This window comes from Sus scrofa, chromosome X (assembly GCF_054392235.1).
Source record: "Sus scrofa isolate SSC_HxYL_T2T_F1_AM1 chromosome X, Sscrofa_HxYL_maternal_Yorkshire_Landrace_v2.0, whole genome shotgun sequence".
Taxonomy (NCBI): domain Eukaryota; kingdom Metazoa; phylum Chordata; class Mammalia; order Artiodactyla; family Suidae; genus Sus; species Sus scrofa.
In genome coordinates, this window is record NC_139401.1 from 32,254,892 (window position 1) to 32,277,183 (window position 22,292).

A 22,292-nucleotide genomic window follows, 5' to 3' on the forward strand; every position below is an offset into this window, starting at 1 on the left:
AGAGGCTAACCAGTAAGAACAGATGACCCAATAAGCACTTTGTCAGGTACTGTATCTTTTAAAGGTGGAGTGTAAATATGTGTTGTTGAAGGTCCTTGGAGGGGCCTGCATGGCTGTGTGGCAGGTAGTGTATAGAGACACTCAATGTGCAGCCTGTGTAGTTCAATATTTTTAATGACTGGTACAATCACATCCATGTTTTCCAGCCAAACAGAGCCCTGCTTTTCCTTGCTAGACCAATGGTTCTCAAAGTGTGCTCCATGATGATGACAGAATCATCCTATCCCCTGGGAACTTGTTAGAAATGCAAATACTCAGGTCCTGCCCCAGACTTACTAAATCGGAAACTTAGGGTAGAGCCTAGGAATCTGAATTTTAACAAGACTTCTAGGTGATTCTGAGGCACAATCAAGTTTGAAAATCACTGTTCTAGATAGTTTAATATACATCCACAACTCACCCCAACTTTATTGAAACTTAATATAAGGACAAATGCCAATGGTTAGGAGTTATTGCGAGTTATTTTGACTTCAGACTTTTGTTTTTTTTTTTTTTTTTTTTTTGCATTTTAGGGCTGCACTAGTGGCATATGGTTCCCAGGCTGGGGTGGAATCAGAGTCACAGCTGCCAGCCTATGCCGCAGCCACAGCCACAGCCACATCATGGGATCCTAGCCGTATCCCTGACCTATACCATAGCTCATGGCAATGCCGGATCCCAAATCCATTGAGCAAGGCCAGGGACTGAACCCAGGGTCTCATGGATATCAGTCAGGTTCATTTCCGCTGTGCCACAAAGGGAACTCCCAACATCAGATTATTATTACATTCTCACCCTAACTTCACCTCCACTCTCAGAGAAAACTGCCTAAGAATTGGTTCTGACCTGAAGCTCCAAAGTCAAAGATTTCATGTCTGAAGCCTGAAGTTAATCTTGGAGTAAGTTTGAAAACAGAAAGATACAAATATGGTGGTATATACGATCAACATGAAAATGCATAGCATTCATCTCTTTGTGGAAAGCATTCAGAGAAGATATGTTTTTACCTATGTAAATATTTCTTTTCTTTATCATCAGCCTTGTTTAGATATTGGCAAATAGTAGTCCATATGCCTGGTTTGGCCTCCAGGTAATTTAAAATGAACTGAAATCATTGATAATATTAAAAATCATGAGACACCACTTGCAGACCTCAGACCTTGCCACTCTTGAAAACCTCTAACAGGATGCAGCAATATTAAACCTGCCTTCCCACGTGGCAACAATCTGTAAAGTTGACTATTAACTGCACTTTACAGACCAAGCACCATGAGCTCTCAGTTTGTCATAGTCCCCACCATTCCTGTCCTCTTTTATACCCAACTCACTTCACTCACTTATGTTATCCTTCTCACTCCTATATACAGGTGTTTGGATTAGCTGCCTTGTGATTTCAGTCACGGCTTCTCACAGTGAAATATTCATACAGAACACCTCAGGATTCTGATTGACATTCAAGGGGTCAAGCCTGTGAATTTTCATCTTTAATAAGCTTCCAGATGAAGCCATTGCTGCTGCCCAGTGGATTACACTTTGAATAACAAAAATCTAAGTGGGAAGAATGTATATTTGAAAATCACTTAGTCTTTTCAAGGTTTGTGTTTGTGTATGTATGTGTGTGTGATCCTTTAGCTATCCACTGTTCAATCTCAAAAGGTTAAGGAGCTATCCATTAGTCTGATGCTGGCAAGAAAATATAAAAACCCATCATTTCAGGATGCTCAAACACTCCCCTTCAATATTCTTCTAGACTTGGAGAGTTGATAGGACCACTGAAGCTGCCTTCCTTCACTGACCCCCATGATATTTCACAATGAATGTTATATAATTAGGGAATGTGCTCATTCTAGTTATTGCATCTAATATAAAATTCATTTAAGTTGAAACAAATCCCAAAGGATCAGATCAACTTTCTTAGGGTGAAACTTAGAGGAAATAAACCTAGGAATAAGATATTTTGGGAATAAAGATGATGTCCATGTGGGGAACCTCTGTGAAGAGCTTAACTTTGTATGGTTTGCTTTTGGAATCTAGGAACAATTATTTCTAACATAATGTTCAAAAATGTTTTTTCTTTTCCAACGGTGTTACTTTAGACACTCTAAATGTTCAGCAATGTCTGCTCCAGTCCTTATTGCTTTCTGCACACGGGGTGAATGAAATTAATTAACAGGCAGTGAAAGGTACTTGGCTTCCTTGGCTCACCTAGACCTGGGGAGAGAGCAGGTGAATTATAAGCTGGAGTTTTGGACTGAGCAGCAGGGAAGTGACTAGTGGCCCACGGCAATGTCAGAGCAGAGGAAGAAGCGTGAGGAGGCACTGCTATCAGAAGGTCAGTCTAAAAGCCTTCACAACACAAATGCCCTGATTTTCAAATGTGGTAGAAGAAGTGATAACTTCAGGGAAGGTGGAGGCTAACTAACCCTTGGGTTAAAATGTTTTTTTTAATTAATTTTTAAATATATTAGTTAACGTATTCAACTGTGATAACTTCACTGTTAGGCATTAAATACACTATTTCAGTGGATCCTAAAGGATGACAAATAATCCATTTGTAGATTGCAGAATGATTTCAGAGGCACAAAGGAGAAATTTAGAAGTAATTTTACTATGTCTTAGCATATGTGCATGTATATATACTTTTTTGTTTTATTTTGTTTTTTTTAGGGCTGCAACTGGGGCATATGTAAATTCCCAGGCTAGAGGTTGAATCAGAGTTGCAGCTGTTGGCCTATGCAACAGCCACAACAACATGGGATCCGAACCACATCTGTGACCTATATCACAGCTCATGGCAATGCGGGATCCTAAACCCACTGAGAGAGGCCAGGGATCAAACCTGCATCCTCATAGATGCTAGTCGGGTTTGTTACCACTGAGCCACCACTCCTATATATACTTTTATATAGTGTGTATAGATGTGATTTTAATGTATGTATGAAATTCTATAGCTTAGGATAAGAAAATCAAATAAAATTAAGTATTAAACATATAGTTATAAGGAGGAATGCAGAAATGGAAGAAATTGTGAAGGTGGAATATGACTGACTTGTGTTTGAAAAACACTGAATAATTACATTTGGTCTTCATTATCACCTAATAAGGTAACTAATACTGTTGTTATTTTATTTCTTAGGTCTCTGGAACTTGGAAAGGGTAAACAACTTGCTCCACATATCTAAGTGACATGTTAAGCCAGTAAATAAATACTAAGCTGTGGCCCAAGTCTATCCTCTTAACCTTGAATAATTTTCCTTCTTTATGTATAAAATGTTGTATTAGGTTGAGTCATATGAAGTCGCTGATATTAGAAGATTTTATGGCATGAAAACGACAGTTTCATTTTGTTCAGCCTAAAATATTAAAATGAAAAAGAAAGTCCACATTTCCAACTAACATTCTCAAGATGCAAATAAATTAGGGAAATTTATCAAATTCACAAAATAAAAATCTACCACCCACAGGCAAGGAAACAGTTTGCATTTTTCTTGGTTTCATCTTACACTTTTCAAGTGATCATTTAAAAGGAACATAAAATCAGAATTAGAATGGAGCATAAATATATGGCTGGCTCTAGAGAGAGGAGTGGAATTGGAATACAATAACTCTGGACAGGAAATGGTCCTGACAAACTCTAGAGGCAGAAGCATGTCAGGATATGGTACTAAAAACTTCTGCAGCCAACCTCCAACTGCAAATGTATCTGAGGAAGACTAGCAAAACCAATACATTGGACGAACTAGGGACACTGATGGCTCAACTAAGTCACAGACTTAATGGTATCAAGTCACCCAACTTGTGGATTGTAACATAACAGCTGCCCTTATGGTTTTAACCAGTGTACCCTAAACTTTAATGTGCATATGAATCACCAGGGGAGTATGTCCTATTTTGGGGTCTAAGTCAGTAGGTCTGGTATAGACTCTGTAAGTTCTAGGGGATTACAATTAAACATTTAAAAATTACCAAGGGGTAAAACTCTTTAGGAAGACAAGTTCTCAGGCTGAATTTCCTGGTATTCATAATTATTTGTTTATATGCAACATACGGAAGTTTCCAGGCTAGGGGTCGAATTGGACTTTCAGCTGTCGGCCTATACCACAGCCACACCAACACAGGATTCAAGCCACATCTGTGACCTACATGACAGCTCATGGCAACGCTGGATCCTTAACCCACTGATTGAGGCCAGGGATTGAACCCACACCCTCATGAATACTAGTTGGGTTCATTATGGCTGCGCCACAACAGGAACTCCTTTATATGCAATTCTTAAATAAGAAATACAGCTAACAAAAGTAGGTAAAGTATTATTATGAATTTCTAAGATAACAAAAGAATCACTAGTGATGGTTAATAAACGTGATACATTCACAATATAATACTATGATTAAAATGTAAATAAAACATATTTTTGGCCAGTATGAACTATAGAAATTGAATTTTTAATGCATTTTTAATTTTAACTATCAGTAAAATCACACTGATAAAAACTAATTTATTCACTTATTCAAATTGATGGCTTGAAAATCTTAGCAAAATGCTTTTAATGAATAGATTATATAGTTTTTATTTTACCTCAGAAATTGCTGACATAAGCTCAAATGTGTAATCGTTTTAACCCCCTTAAATGGGTTTTTATTTCATTTACTCGGACATAAAAAAGAATGAAATGATATCATTTGCAGCAACATGGATGGACCTAGAGATTATCATACTACGTGAATAAAGTCAGACAGAGAAAAACAAATACCATATATCACTTATATGTAGAATCTAAAAATATGATACAAATAAACTTATTTACCAAACTTAAATAGGATCATAGACATAGAAAGCAAATTTATGGTTACCAAAGTGAAGAGGGAGGAGGAATAAATTTGGAATTTGGGATTAACAGATACACACTACTATATAAAAAATAAACAGCAAGGACCTACTATATAGCATAGGCAACTATATCTAATACTCTATAATAACACAAATAGGAAAATAATACAAAAAAAGAATGGATATATGTAAACTGTTTCACTTTGCTATACACCTAATACGACCTTATAAGTCAACCATACCACAATAGAATTAAAAAAGAAAAGAAAAATAAAGTTAGTAACTTATTTCCTGGAGTGGGGTGGGGCAGAGAAAATGGTCATTGAAAGTGATGTTTAAGTTCAGTTTTTATTCAAACTATCAGAGTCACAGAAAGGTGAATTAGTGGAGTTTGACTCTAGCCAGGTAATTATAGTGATTCAAGGGTTAAAAATGACTGTATTGTTTTTCAGGACTCAGGCATAATTTTTTTAAATAATTTTTTTATTTTCCCACTGTACAGCAAGGGGGTCAGGTTATCCTTACATGCATACATTACAATTACACATGTATACATTACAATTACTCAGGCATAATTTTTACATCAGCCCTTGGATGCTCATGAGTGGCAAATGTTTTGGAGGCTGATTCCAGGCAGCATGGCTGTATCAGGATTAACATGAACTAGAGGCATGAAGATAACATGGAGGGAGGTTTACGATGCATAAAAATGTCTTTATCCAATTATTTATAAGCTATTAATACTTCATAAGAAATACATTACCTATTAAATTGTAATTTTGACCTTTCACAATTTGGGGCTTTTAAATAAAATTTTATTTGTAAGGAACAAATTTTATTCATCATTTGTCAGACAAAAGCGATATTACTATAATTTATCCTAATGATGCAGGAACTGATATCAACCCCTATTTACACTTGGAGAAACAAAGGTTTACCTGAGTCAAAAGGCAAGTAAGGTGAGGTGGGAAAGTGGGAATCAGATTTGTGGTCCTGGAGTTCCAGTCGTGGCTCAGTGGTTAGCGAATCCGACTAGGAACCGTGGGGTTGTGGGTTCGATCCCTGGCCTCACTTAGTGGGTTAAGGATCTGGTGTTGCCGTGAGCTGTGGTGTAGGTTGCAGACGTGGCTCGGATCCCACATTTCTGTGGCTCTGGTGTAGGCCAATGGCTACAGCTGCGATTAGACCCCCAGCCTGGGAACCTCCATATGCTGCGGGAGTGGCTCAAGAAAAGGCAAAAAGACAAAAACAAACAAACAAACAAACAAAAACCTTTCACATTGTTGCTATTGTATACTCTTTCCTAAGAATCTTGCTATTCATAAATCACTAATAAGTGATATCAGCATTGAGGATTGAATAAGACATGACCAGTACCATTTTTGGAGCTTCTAAGAAAGCAGTAAATATGTTTGGTCCACCTTGGTTGATAGCCTGAGATCTCATTAAATTTCAGATTTCTGATTCTGTAGCATGAGGCCTGAGACTCTGCATTTTAAATTAGTTCTCAGCTGATGTTGTTGCTAGTGGTTCTTGATCCACCTTGATCTGCAAAGAATTCTTATTTTAACATGATGGGGAGAATAAAAGAATGAATTGATGAAACTGTGATATAAAATTACAAGTAAGAATCTGAGATTATGCATTGTTAAAAAGTTCACTGCAACAAATTCATTTAACAGATTAGAAATCTTTAAGAAAGTATTTATTCATCCATTCATTCAGATATTCACATATGTAATGTCAGTCACTTCACTTGGGAGGAAACAACCCACCCATTTGTTCAGCGCCTCTTTTGCTCTATTCACTCTCACATATGTTATCTCATTTCCACAATGGAATAGACATTTGAAAAACAAAAAAAAAAGATAAGCCAGAGTTGTTAGACATATTTTTCTCCCCAGAGTGTTGATGGTGATTCACAATTATTTCCTATGACACGGCTTATATTTTCACCCAGATACTATTCATCTCTCTCCTGCTGATGTAAATCAGAACATAACTTTACTTGACCTCCTTACTCACTTGCCTTCATTTTTTTCCCTCACCATCACAAAGGTTTTAGTTTCCCCCTGCATGTCCTAACCACAATTATCAGAGAAGCTGATGGAACTTGCTGTGCTTATCTTTATGAGTCTTTGTAGAAATGTCAGTAAATCTCTTTTGCTCTCTGCAGGTTGCATTTTTCAATCAAATTAATTAGTTTATTCATAGAGAAGAAAATCTTCTGTTGTCCCTATGCCAGTAGTCTTCTTGTACTTCCACAGTGGGAGGTTTTGTCTTTTTCTTCTCTCTCCCTCACCTCCCACCACCCAAGGGTATTTTGCCACATAAAACGAAACAAAACAAAAACAAAAATCATTTTGCTGACTCTTCTGAAGGTTTCCAACTCGAGCCTGTCAACAGATACTGTCTTTCTTAATTATTTTAATTTTGCAATCAATGGCACTTAGTTCTTCCATTTCAATCTCATACACATTGGTAAATATTGGTAAATGACTAACAGCAGCATGTTTGTGCCAAAGTAGTGTGTGACTAGAGACATCTTAACGAAGTTCTTTACTATATTAACTTTAGCTTCATCATCAATTCCTGCTCATAAAGAGGAAAGAAATTAATAAGGAAAAAAATCAGTGAGAATAGAGTAAAATGGATGAAGAAAGGCAGAAGCATCTACATGTTTTTTTTTTAAAGTTTCCTTTGCAAGGAATTTATAAGTATTTCTATAATAAAACTAAAACTTCAAACATGCTCATGTTCCCTTGCCCCCACAGAAAATACCCACAAACAAATCCTTTGGGGAAAAAAATGAGTGAGGCAATGAGAACAGGCTGGAGGAAAAAACAAAGAATGAAAAATATATACAAGGCAGAGTTATAAGGTATGGTTAAAATAATCCATGACTAGTCATCTCATAATAATGATCACTCTTTGCATTTCATAATAATTTTACATTCACAATCTATATATTTTTTTGCATCCTATCTCAGCCAGTATCTTTTAGAGGTGTGTCAGACATGGAACTGTTGCTGTTTCAGAAATCAGTAACCAAGGACCACAGAGAGGAAGTACGCCACCCAGTTCACATAAATACATGTTTGAGAAAGTAAGACCGTATCCCTTAGGCGAATGAGAGTAGCTTTAGTGTAAGTTGGAAATGAGAGCATTTTTTTGCCCTTGTATTTTTAAAATTTCTTGTTTTCTTTGAAAATTGTGTGTGTGTGTGTGTAGATTGTCAGACAAACAAACCATCCAGACAAGATTATGTGCTAAATGCAGTTCCATACTAGTGTCTTATTTTTAAAAAGTCTATGTTTTAGCAAAAGCTATGCCAGCTAAGAGGCTGCCCTTGCCTTCTGAAGAATCATTTTAAAAGCTTAAATACAAACCAAGGTCCATAAGACTTCCATAAGGACAGATTATTTTTTATGTCAGTCTTATTTTAGTGATATTGCCATATTAGGTTTTGCATCCTCCAGTAGGATGGGTGTGAGTAAATTACACAGGTATGCATGTGTCCTCTGTCATACATGTATGCATGTGTATGTGTGTGAATGTGTGTGTGTGTGTGTGTGTGTGTGTGTGTGTGTGTGTTCTGTCATCCAGCATCTAAAGGTAGGTATCTCTTTAACAGGGAATTTTTTTTAAGATTTTTATTTTTTCCATTATAGTGTTCTGTCAATTTTCTACTATACAGCAAAGTGACCCAGTCACACATACTAATATACATTCGTTTGACACATTATCCTCCATCATGCTTCATCCCAAGTGACTAGATATAGTTCCCAGTGCTATACAGCAGGATCTCATTGCTTATCCATTCTAAAGGCAATAGTTTGCATCTATTAATCCTGGATTCCCAGTCCAGCCCACTCCCTCCTTCTCCCCCTTGGCAACCAAAGGTCTGTTCTCCCAGTCATGGACTTGGGGGATTATTTTAAATTAATCTATTTTAAAATGTTATAATAACATATTAAAAACTTGGGATTTTAATTTTAGGTTGAATTCACCTTTTCTTGCAACTCAGTCTCAAGTTGCAATTAATTGTTAGTATGAATAATCAATCCTATATTGTTAGACCTATTGAAAAAGGAGAGTGAGAAACAATGGAGATATTCAGCCTCAGGAGGAGGACGGAAAAACAGAATGCAGGAAGGAAAAGAAAGTGGTGCCATATGGGAAAGTCAGTAAAAAGGGAGGCTGGATTTTAAAGACTTTCAAATTTTATCTGAGGTTGCTCTCTTTAAGTTGAACAGATGGGTACAAATAGAAATTGCAACCTGAAGAATGTTGGCATATGACCACAAATAGGAGGCTCTATATCTTATGATTTAAAATAATAAATGGGTGGCATGAACAAGTTGATCCTTGGGCCTGGGGGGGCAGACTGAATAGTTATAATAGGGCTATTACAATTCACACCTCTAGGGTTACTTGCATTTTTCAAAGGAGCACAGTTGCGGAAAAAGTCAATATGCATAGACCAGTATCTCCTGGTTTGGAACACCAATACTTGTGAAAATTCTATGTTATATATGCTTTACTTATTCTTTCAAAATACATGGGCTTAAAAATGTGTTTTTCCCCTCCCTATTGTCACACTATAACTTAGTACTGGAACAGCAATCCTCCCAGCAATATCTAATGAGTTTCTCTGGTCCTATTTTAAAGGTTTTAATCTTCATAAATAATAGCTAAGTAAACTTAAGGCACTTGGACATTTTCTTTAGTTTATGTATTCAAATCCACAGTTGGCACTTCATTTCTTTTCATTTAAAAATAAATCTATCTTGTCTCGATAGGCTCTACATGAATACACACACCTAACAATAATAAATCAAAGCAACACATCCAGAATGATGAGATCTACTTGTTACTTTCATAAGAAGTATGCCATTTTCAGAAATGTCTTGAAAATTATTTTTTCATTAAGTCAATATATATTCTTTTTTTTTTTTTTTTTTTTTTTGTCTTTTTGCCATTTCCTGGGCCGCTCCCGCGGCATATGGAGGTTCCCAGGCTAGGGGTTGAATCGGAGCTGTAGCCACCGGCCTACGCCAGAGCCACAGCAACGCGGGATCCGAGCCGCGTCTGCAACCTACACCACAGCTCGCGACAACGCTGGATCGTTAACCCACTGAGCAAGGGCAGGGACCGAACCCGCAACCTCATGGTTCCTAGTCGGATTCGTTAACCACTGCGCCACGACGGGAACTCCAAATATATATTCTTAAGATAATTCACAACCATGCAAGTACTTGAAGAAAAATTTCCAAACACAGATGAGAAACTTCTTCCAAGAGGATTTCCATAAACATAGGAGAAATGATTTAATATTTCCAGAGATTTTCCTTCAGAAGTTTCCTGTCAACTGTATGTAATATGTGATTTTCTGTGCAGGATTTCCTGTGTATACGTCCATGCCTTTGATATTCACATTTTAATTTTTAGAAAAAAGTTGGAAAATATTAACTATGACAACAATTTTAGCAACCTTTAAAGCATAGTTCTGTAAATAGTGGTCCTTATCTTTGACACCTCCACTTCAATTACTAAAGTGAAAAACAAAACATAACAGATATGAAAATTGAACCAAAATGCCCCCTGAAGAAGAGCTGTGTACTTTAGGGAAAAAAAAAATGAGAGTCCTAATTTAAATAAGAAACTGCATCAAAATAATAGTAAGACTCCATCCCATGCATTCCTGCCTCCCCCTAGAATGGATAAGCAATGAAGTCCTACTGTATAGCACAGGGAACTATATCAAATCTCCTGGGATAGAATATGATAGAAAATAGTATGAGAAAAAGAATGTATATATGTATGACTGTATCGTTATGCTGTACAACAGAAATTGACATAACACTATAAATCAACTATACTCTAATTACAATATAAAAAAAATAGTACGGTTCTAAAATGTGCTACTTTTAGAAATTAAAAACAAGGACTTACTTGCTTTGTTTTTCCACACTTGCTACCCTGAGGCATTCCCATCTTGAATTTAGGAGATTCATTTGTTCTTGCACTTCAGTTTCTTCATCTTCTGATAATTTCCCTTTTCCAATCAGTTGACTGCCCAATTGGAGAACACTGCCAATTTGTCCCTGATGGGATGTCAAGTCCATCATGTATCCCTGAAAAGGGAAGAACTTAATAAGAGATGACAATTTAGGGAAATCATTATGACTTTGAATTTTTTTTGTAATTTAAAATATGTAGCCCATTTAAACTATATTTCCAGAAAATAGTTTAGTATTTTAGTATTTTAATTTTTAGTATTTAGTATTTTAATTTTTATTTAAGAAAACCCAATACAAATTTTAATATGAATTAAGGAAATGATTAGCTTAGGTCACCTTCTGCAGGAGCAGAAGCTGAGATAAGGACCTGTGTAAAGTGATTTATTAAGGAAGAGGTCCCAAGGGGATCTGGAAGGGAGTTGAAGAAGCAAGAAACAGGACATGGAAGGGGAGAAAGCCAAGTGAGTGTGTCATCTCTGGAAAAGTCTCCCACCGAGGGTAGTTAATCCTGATACCCCACAGGTACCCGTGGAGTGCAAGTTCTATCTCAGCATTGGGGTCTTATAGAGTAATTGAGGAAAACAGAAAAGTTTATCATTATAAGTCATGTGCTTTGTTTCATTAAACGATGTTTTACTTTACCTCATGAGTATGAAATTGTTCTTTCACTTCCTCTACATCATTAGAAATCTCTCCTTGTGCTTGCAGTGTGTCCTCAGCTGAAAGAAGCCATGAGAGTACTTCTTCTAAAGCTGTTTGGTAACTGTCCAGGTTTACTTCAGTCTCCAACAATGAACTGCCAAATGACTTGTCTTCAGGAGATTCCAAACGCTGAACAATAAAACAAATTGGGTGTTACACAATTAGTATCTTTGCAGACTCTTCCAGTACATTAAATGATAAATTGAATGAAATATTTAAAATGCAAGAAATGTCCACTTGCATTATCAGAGACATGAACAGTAGACACATACAATAATAAGCCTTCACTTTAACATCCTCACAAACATACACACAAAATAACAAATGGCAGTTGGTATCTACTCCAAGATAATGTTTTATTAAAGCTCTTCTGGATTACTATAAAGAGTGAATTAGTACATCATTTCTTCATGTTGTATTTTAAATGTCATGGATTTTCATACACATGTAAACTTTTTTAGTTCATATAATCCTTTACATATATATCATTGGTAGAATACTTACATATCAATGACATTAAAGGAAACACATCTTCCCAAGAGCTTCCAATGAAATATTTGTGAAAATTTATAGAACAGAAAATTATCAGTATGAAATTAAGCAGCGAAAAGGTAAAATTTAAAAATAAATATGTATCTCCCACATCTGGAGTTTCTAACAATATAATGACTTCTATGAATTAAGCCTTTATTTATAGAAGGCCATAGTTTAAATAATAAGATATCATCTTAGGAGAAGCAAAATATGAAGTATTTGCTATCAAATGTATTTAGCAGGATGTTAAGTGAGATTCCCAACAGTTGTCTTATAATTTCTACTGGGATCCCAAAGCTGAAAACAATGGTTACAAAGTATTCACAATTCTAAAGAGAAGATCCAGGCCACATACAAAGGAATTGCTAAGAGGGGACCACAGAATTGTCCCATCACCATTGTTCTACTACATAGTTCAAAGGTGTGTAAGAGGAAGCAAGGAAACTGAATGGAGAAATCTGATGAGAAAAGACTCCTCTGTAGTAGCTGGAGTGCAACACATGTTCATACCTTCCCCCACCTCAAGCCACGTAATGGAGACCTCAAGAGAATCTCCTGTAGAGCAAAGGGTGGTTTCCAGGATGCAATACTGACCAGAGATCCAGAAGCTATGGGGCCAGTACTATCAAGTGATAGGAGAGAGCTCTTGGGATAATGTATGTGCCTGCTCCTTTAACATTAAGGCAATTATCAGTAGCAAAAATTTGAACAAGAAAATCTGCATAAATTTTTCTTGAGGTCAAGTATACTCATGGTAGGTTGCTGGGCTTTGAAAATCCTGAGAAGGACCACACTCAAGAGGGTTTCCTGCTGCATTAAGGGACACAGGCAAACTGTTGATGTAGTTAGAACAAAAATATTGGAGAAATATTTGGAGAGGAATCTTCTGAACACCCTAAAGATAGCAAGCAAGCACTGGGACCTAACAAATAGGGTTGTGCAAAAGAAACAAAAGGTAGTGCAGAACAACCAGAAGCTATGTAGGGGGTTTCATGATTTTGCCTAGAGAAAATTCATCCTTTTGATGGCTCTCCCCTGCCATTTCTGCCTTTGATTTTCAGTCCCCAGCAATTCTGGGCCTTATCCCACTGAGCTGCCAGCACCAACTTAATTGTGCTCTTCTGATAAATGCTCTATTTTGAAAATTTAATATTATAAATTTCTCCAGATATTAAATCTTTTACCATGAAAAAGCATAGTGGCAGTCTTTGGTGTAATACTTTCATCAAATGATGCACTCTTTATCTGTTTCTAGAGAACTGGCAGAAATATGTCATCCTGTTAAGTCAAAATCATCCAACTCCAATATCTCAAACAAAACATGAGCGCCCTAAGGGGTCTAGTCACATGGGCCCTCCCCAAGGTCAAGGCAAGTTCTGAAGTTCTTAGGGGTTAGAACAAGTTTCATAGTGTATTCCTTCTCTCTATCCCCAAATATTATAAATAATAAATATAAAACTCATCATTAAAAGGAGAAAAGTCACAAAATTCAACATCCATTCATGATAAAAACTCTCAACAAAGTGGGAATAGAGGGAACATATGTCAACATCATAAAAGCCATTATGACAAACCTATAGCTAATATAATACTTGACAGAGAAAAGCTGAAAGCCTTCCTGCTAAAATCTGGAACACCTTTATTCAACATCGTGTTAGAAGTCCTAGCTACAGTAATCAGACAAACAAAAGAAATAAAAGGTATCCAAATTGGAAGGGAAGAGGTAAAGTGTCACTCTATGTAGATGATATGATACTATATATAGAAAACCCTAAGAACTCCACACAAAAACTATTTGATCAGTGAATTCAGCAAAATAGCAGAATACATGACTAACATTCATAAATCAGTTGCATTTCTGTATACTAACAATGAAATATTAGTAAAGGAATATAAAAATTAATATCTTTTAAAATTGACCCCCAAAATTAAATACCTAGTAATAAACCTGACCAAGAAGGTGAAAGACACATGTGCTGAGAACTATAAAATATTAATTAGAAAAATTAAAGAGGACTCAAAGAAATGGAAAGTTATCCCATGCTCCTGGATCAGAAGAATTAATATTGTTAAAATGGCCATACTACCCAAAGCAACCTACAGATTTAATGCAATCCCTATCAAACTGTCCATGATATTTTTCACAGAGCTAGAACGAACAATCCAAATATTTATATGGAATCACAAAAGACCCAGAATTTCCAAAGCAATCCTGGGGTTAAAAAAAAAAGGAAAGAAAGCAGGAGGCATAACTCTCCAAGACTTCAGAAAATATTACAAAGCTACAGTAATCAAGACAGTGTGGTATTGGTATAAAAAGAGATATAGGGAACAATGGAGCAGAATAGAGAGCCCAGAAATAAATCCACACACCTACAGTTAATTAATCTTTGACAAAGGAGGCAAGAATATACAAGCTATACAATAGAGAAAGCACATTCTCTTCAGCAAGTGGTATTGGGAAAATTGGACAGTCATAAATAAATCAATGAAGTTAAAACATATCTTCATACCATGTTCCCCCCAAAAAAACATTCAAAATGGCTTAAAGACTTAAATTTAAGACATGACACCATAAAACTCCTAGAAGAGAACATAGACAAAACATTCTCTGACATGAATTGTATAAATGTTTTCTTAGGTCAGTCTACCAAGGCAATAGAAATAAAAGCAAGAATAAACAAACGGGAGCAAATCAAACTTATACACTTTTGCAACACAAGGAAACCGAAGAGAAAACAAAAAGATTATAGACTGGGAGAAAATATTGGCAAATGATGTGACTGACAAGGGGCTTAATCTCCAAAATATACAAACAACTCGTACAACTCAATAACAAAAAAACCTAACAATCCAAATAAAAAATGGGCAGAAGACCTAAATAGACATTTCTCCAAAGAAGACATATGGACATCCAGTAGGCACATGAAAAAATGCTCAACATCCTAAATTATTAGAGAAAGGCAAATCAAAACTGCAAGGGGGTAAACTGCAAGATGGCCATCATAAAAACGCTACAAATAGCAAATACTGGAGAAAGAATGTAAATTGGTATAGCCACTATGGAAAACAGTATGGAGGTTTCTCGGAAAACTAAATATAGAACTACCATATGATCAGCAATCCCACTCCTAGGCATATATCTGGACAAAACTATAATTCAAAATGCTACATGCACCCCTGTATTTATTGTAGCACTGTTCACAATAGCCAAGACCTAGAAACAACCTAAATATCTATTGACAGATGAATGGATTAAGAAGATGTGGTACATATATACAATGGAATACTACTCACCATAAAAATAGAATGAAATAATGTCATTTGCAGAAACATGGGTGCAACTAGAGATTCTCATACTAAGTGAAGTAAGTCAGAAAGAGGAAGTCAAATACCATATGATATCATTTATATGTAGAATCTAAAATAGCATACAAATGAACTTATCTATGAAAGAGAAACAGATTTACAGACATAGAAATCAGACTTGTGGTTGCCAAAGGGGAAGGGTTGGAAGTGGAATGGATGGGGAATTTGGGGTTGGTAGATGCAATCTATTACATTTAGAATAGAGAAGCCATGAGCTCCTACTCCATTGCGCAGGGAACTATACCCAGTCTCTTGGGATAGATCATAATGGAAGATGATAACAGCAAAAGAATGTATATATATGTATGACTGGGTCACTCTGTTATACAGCAGAAATTGGCACAAAACTGTAAATCAACTATAATTAAAGAGAGAGGAGAAAAATCACGGAAAGGTACCCTGGGAGATATATGTATCTCATGGTTGGACAACCTGAGCAGTTTTATGATGCCCAAGACTAAGAACAACCCCTTGCAGTTTTATCTGTTCCTTGACATCACTGTCTTAAAATTCTTAATAATTTTATCTTTGAACTTGGGTTTTGTAAGTGAAGTCCAACGGGGTAACAAAGTACATTCAAGAGCAGAGGAGATAAGTACAGTATGCGTGAAGGTAACTACATCTATGACTGAATGAATGAGAGCAGTGACAGCCCCAGGAAGTCAGGCTTTCTGTTTGAACCAAAACTTACTTCCAATGCAGAAAGAAGGCAATGCTAAAAAAACACAAACAACCAAAGAACTCTATCATATCTATTCTTATTTGTATTTCTTCCCTGTATTTGCCAACCATTTACACTGAGACTGATGACAGAGAAAGAAAGGTAAAGACAGGGCAGAAGATCCCTTTCCTTTCACTCCTTCCTCACCAGTAAGTTGAAGGCAGAGAGCATTGGAAGAACAGGCATTTACCAAGAAGTGAAATAAAAACAGCTGAGTTAGTTGCACAATGCTTCCATGATAACAGTGAAATACATATGCATATACAAGCTCTGAAATACAAACTGTGCAATGCCGGTGATTCTGCTTGCGTTAAATGTTATATTTGCATTTACAACTGCAATTGCACTGTATAACAATGGGTGGTAAAACTCATGCTAATACTTTAAAATTTTAGTTTTCTTTATTCGGTATGAAGTTAAACAGCAAATTAAAAGACGTGATGGCAAGTTGAGAGAAAGACCATAGAATAAAGGAAACAGTTTTATATTTTAATAATTTAATGGCATTTCCTTCCTGCTTTTTGAGCAAGGGGTTCTGTATTTCATTTTCCTCTGAGCTGTGTAAACTGGTAGCCAGCCCTGTGTGGAGGTGGAAAAAAAAGTTCAATCCAGCCCTGGATATTTTGCCTTCTGTGGGTTATAGATGAGAAAAGATGGAAGTTTTATTATGTACAGTAGAAAGTGGTTATAAAACCCAGGGGCTTTGGAGGCAAACAATCAGTGTTTGAATCTTGACTTAGACCTGAGGTCTTGTCACCCTGGTAAAGTTACTTAGCTGCATCATTAGCCTTAGCCTCTTCCTATGTAAAATGAGAATGATAATACTTTCCTAAGATTGCAGTAAAAATTAAAGGATACTGTATAAAGTGTTTGGCAGAATGTCTGAACTTGTGTAAGAACCCAATAAAGTAGGTGATAGCTATAATTATTATTAGATTCTCACACATATAAGAACCTTTTGAAACACAAACTGCTCCAAGGTTACCTGCTTAAGTCACTGTTCAGGTTTCAAGGGCCATATAATTCCTGTGGAAAAAATGACCCACAGAATCTCTAAGAGCAAACATCAATTAAATCAAACCTTTCTGTAACTGAAACCTCAAAGTAGTTCCCGTTAAAAGTTCTAAAAACTATTAACAATCTTGAGTTCAAATAATCTTCTGTAAATGATAAATTGCAAACAACATTATTACTCAAGTAACACCACACTATATTTTACCATTGTACAATGTGGATTAAAAAAGTAAACACTTCATGATTTACTGATATTTACAGAGGCTTGAGTTTCCGGAGAAAATTTTAAAAGGCAAATCTTTATACTCAAGGACATGATGTCTAGCAGTCATAAATTCTGAATCTAAAAGTTTTGTCTGAGGATGTTCATAAAACAAAAACTGCAAAGACAGCCACATTAAAGCTAAATTCAAATATGAATGAGCTGTGTAAAATTACATTAATAGCTCATTTAATTGTTGTTTATGTACATAAATCAACTCTACATATATGTATAAGGGTCAAAATTGTCAGCTGGCTCTGAGTAATTTTTTCCTTTGTCTAGACCGCTGTTTTTCAAATTTGTAAGTCATCATCAGTGATTCATGAAATCATTTCATTAGGTCATGAACAGGAGTATTTACTGGATCATTACCAGCAATATCCTATATAAAATTAAACATAATAAAAATACAAGTCTGCTTAATTTATATTAAGCACTAGATTGCTTTGTAAAGTTTTGTTTCAGATATGCATATATATGTATGTCTATGTACAAAAGTATATGTATATATGTTCTAGGTCAAGATAAAAAAAATTTTCTATAGAGCATGGCACAAAACTGGAAATGGTTCCAGAATTTCAGTGGTAAACCTGTGAAAGAAAAAATTTGCTTGAATTCCACATTCGCACATTTGCAATAAAACCCTTGGAATAACACATATTCTTTACAAATCCATCTTTAAAAGAGAATTTGGAAACAAAAATACATAGAAAGGCTTACACTTTTGGTTTTAGTTTTCCGAACTATGTATTCATTGTCATAATATTACATATTTCCCCTAAGCTTGTGGCCGGTTCATACATATTATGACATCAAAGGAAATTTTCTAGGAAACTGATCTTTGCTTTTTATAGAAAAAGATCTATGTTTAAGAAAGAGACACCAATCATTTCATCAACAGAGATGCCAATATCATCAACTGGAACTATTTTTTTTCCCTATACTTTGATCTTATTTTAATTTCTGTCTTTATCAAAGTAGTTTATGTCTCTCTGCAGTACACTGGGCAAATAATGATTCAGATGAGAGACTTAACAATGGATGGATGAAACAATTTTCAAAATTAAGAATGTTACAATTTATTCAACATTATCCATGTAATTCAGAGGCTTAATTACTACCCTTTTGAATGAAGAATTACTAGATATTGTCACCTATGTCCTTGAAGGTGTTGCTAGGGCATAAAGGTGAAGTAGTAGAGAGGGTAAAAGTAAAATAATAAGGGAAGACATACTATATGTGTTAGTCCTGCAATGTCCGAAACTCATTTCTAATGATAGAAATTGTCATAATAAAATAGAGAGTGATAGCCTGGACACTACTCCATAAATAATATTGTTTTTAAGTCCAGTTTATGGGAGTTCCCGTCATGGCGCAGTGGAAAGGAATCTGAATAAGAACCATGAAGTTGTGAGTTCGATCTCTGGCCTCGCTCAGTGGGTTAAGGATCCAGCATTACCGTGAGCTGTGGTGTAGATCGCAGACACGGCTCGGATCTGGTGTTGCTGTGGCTCTGGCGTAGGCCAGTGGCTGCAGCTCAGATTCGACCCCTAGCCTGGGAACCTCCATATGCCGTGAGAGTGGCCCTAAAAAGCAGATAAATAAATAAATAAATAAATAAACAAATAAAATAAAAGCCAGTTTACTATCCATCTTATTTAACCTCCCTATGTGTCACTTACCCCATCTGTGAAACAGAGAAAATAAAAATATCTGCATAGGATTGTTGAAAAGATTATATGTGATGATGCATATAAAATGCTAAGCACATTCTAGTTTCTAAGAAACGCTCTGCAATGCCTGTATTTGGGGACCAATGTTCGTTGAAATGGCAAATGATTTTTATGAGGAAACACAGTTGAATGAGCTGTGTGTATTTTTAGAAGCATGATTTTGGCAATTCACACTGAGATAAGTCATCGAATGGCAACATATAGGTAGTGAAACCAGCAATCCAGCAAACCACAAAGCTCTTAGAAAAATAGCTGGGACTTTTCCAGGGGGCACAATCTATCATTGAGTAGTTTTATATTTCTTTTGATACTGATCTATTTTGGCAACTTCCCCAAGTTCAGCCTTAAAATGTGATGAATTTTAACCTGGATAAAAACAGTTTTATTGTTCTTGACTATATAAATGCTTCAAGAACATTTGAAAATGTTATCACTTAGCTCCCTTAAATGTGTCATACTTCTTTTTTATAGAGTCTAAGTCAATGCATGGATGGTGAATTTTTTGGTGTATTCTATAACCTTTTTTGTCCTTTAGTGAAAGATTATTTGACAGCTAAAGGATTACAGAGGGAAAACCAAATGGTTCTTTTACTAAATAACAGAAGAACAGTTCAGAGGAAGCAGGATTAACATCTGGAAATATTCTTGCTGCATTTCCAGTGTGTTTCCTCTGAGATATAACATGTAAACCAGGGTATTATTCAAAGTATGAAAAATGATTACAGAAGTGATTTTCGATAAATTAATCATCATGCAACAGTGTACATGACATTCAATCTAATGATACCATTAAATAGGTAATTTTTAATATCACCTGTGCCTGAAATTCTGTTCAAAGTTAAGCACTAATGAGGTTTTAGGAAAAATTACGGCCTGCTGCATGACAATATTAAACAAACAATCACAACAACAACAACTACATCTACAATAACAATAACAACAGCTGCAATTATTTACTGGGCACTTAGTGTCAGTCAATCTGCTAAGTACTTAATGAGCATTATATCATTTTTCACCACAACAGTTCAGGATGGCAGAGAATAGTAGGATGAGGAAATGGGAGCAGAAAAATTAAATAACATGCCAAAGGTCACAAAGGTAATTGGCTTATCTGGTATTTAAAATTGGGTTGTGTGGATTCTAAAACACATGTCTTTACCACAATTCGATAAATCTCTACCATGAAGAAAATGAATCTATAAAATAGCACCTTCATAAAATATCCTAATATTTTACTACAATTGAAATAAAAATATATTTGCAATTATATGTGCTGATGGACGTTAACTAGTGATGATAATTTCACAATATACACATAAATCAAATATATTTTGTACACCTGAAATTAATATGTTACATGTTACTTATATCAATAAAAACAACTAAAAATAAGTAAAATTATTAAAGGAAGTTATAGTCCCATTTCATAAAAAAACCACTGAACTAACATTCTAACCCAAATCTCCTTAGTCACCTGGGAAGGATTTTAACTTTAAATACTAACTGTATTGCAGTCTAGCCTATGCCAAATATAGAAGATGGGTCCATTTAAAGAAAGCTAAAAGGAGATTGATAAGATGACTGACCAAAGCATAGTTCAGCTGACCAAATTTGCCTTTGAAAAAAAATCTATTTTTTCTTTTTTTCATTTCTACAGGTTTAGAGTTAATGGTTTTGAAACTACTAACTATCTGGAACCATTGATGTTGGTGATTCAGCAATAAAATATAAGTTCAAAATTATTCTTTCAAGACACAGACACACTATCACATGGAAGAAGGGGACAACAGAAAGGCCACTGCCACATGACAGAGTTCACATGGTGATGTACTCTCTTTTAAAAGACAGAGGAAGCTAAGAAAAAGTAAAGCAGACATCAGTATTTTCTACAGGAAGGCATATGTCAAATCTACAGTTTGAATTCTATACCTTCTACAATTAATCTTACTTGCCTTCGATTATTTACTTTTTATTTATTTAATTGAAGTATATTTAATTTACAATATTGTCTTAGTTTCAAGTATACAGCAAAGCGATTCATTCACACACATGCACACACTCACACACACATATATATACCTACAAATTTTCAGATTCTTTTCCATTATAGGCTATCACAAGATGATGAGTATAGTTCCCCATGGCCTTTGATTTTTAATGTCAGCAAAGTTGATGTTCTTCACTATTACAGAATGTCTCACCAGAAATGCTATATCGTGTTTAGAATCTCTTTAAGAATGTAAAGTATATCATCTATACACATGTGTGTTAATATATGTGCATATTTACATTTTTTTAAAAAAAACCTTATCCAAAAACCAAATAAACAAAAGGTTCTGGCATCAAAAGTGTTCATCTTGATACCTGTAAAAAACTAGCCGCTGCAAAGACTGCTGGTCCTTCATTATCTGTCCTCTTTCACTTCTTTTACAGTAATAGACAGTTCAGGTGGCTATTTGGCTATCTAGAATATAAACTACAGTTCCCAGCTTCCCTTGTAGTTAGGTATGGCATGTAACCAAATATTGGCCAGAGGGATAAGAGGTGTGCAACTTCCTATCAAGACCTAGAAGAACAGATATGCTGTTTTTTTTGTCCTTTCCTCCTTCCCACAGGCCAAGACAGAGATGTCCTGGTGAGCTATCCATGACCATGGAGATGAAGGCAGTTCCTAGGGGATGACAGAACAACAAGGCAAAAAAAGAGTTCCTGTTGTAGCTCAGTGGTAACGAACCCCCTACTAGTATCCACAAGGATGTGGGTTTGATCCCTGGCCTAGTTCAGTGGGTTAAGGAGCCAGCGTTGCCATGAGCTGTGGTGTAGGTCGCAGATGCTGCTTGATCCTGTGTTGCTGTGGCTGTGGTGTAGGCTGTAAGCTGCAGCTCTGATTTGACCCCTAGCCTGGGAACTTTCGTATGTTGCACATGCGGCATTAAATAAATAAGTAAAATAAAAAATAAGGCAAAAAAACCTTGGTCCCTGGATGAGCAGAGTTCTCCTATGAAGCCTGGATCACCCACATCTAGACAGTTAAGAGAAATAGTTCTGAAAGAGAAATAAATTTG

At 35.7% G+C, this 22,292-nt stretch overlaps 1 protein-coding gene across 25 annotated transcripts in view; it reads right to left on the minus strand.

The window, feature by feature from the left end:
- Window positions 1–22,292, minus strand: part of DMD (dystrophin) — a 2,611,869-nt gene that overhangs the window by 1,567,035 nt on the left and 1,022,542 nt on the right. For all 25 annotated transcript variants that reach the window (XM_021079543.2, XM_085006422.1, XM_085006420.1 and 22 more), the window contains 2 exon segments: window positions 11,535–11,723; window positions 10,825–11,006 (listed from right to left, as the gene is read on the minus strand). In XM_021079543.2, coding sequence (XP_020935202.1) covers window positions 10,825–11,006; window positions 11,535–11,723 — 371 coding nt within the window.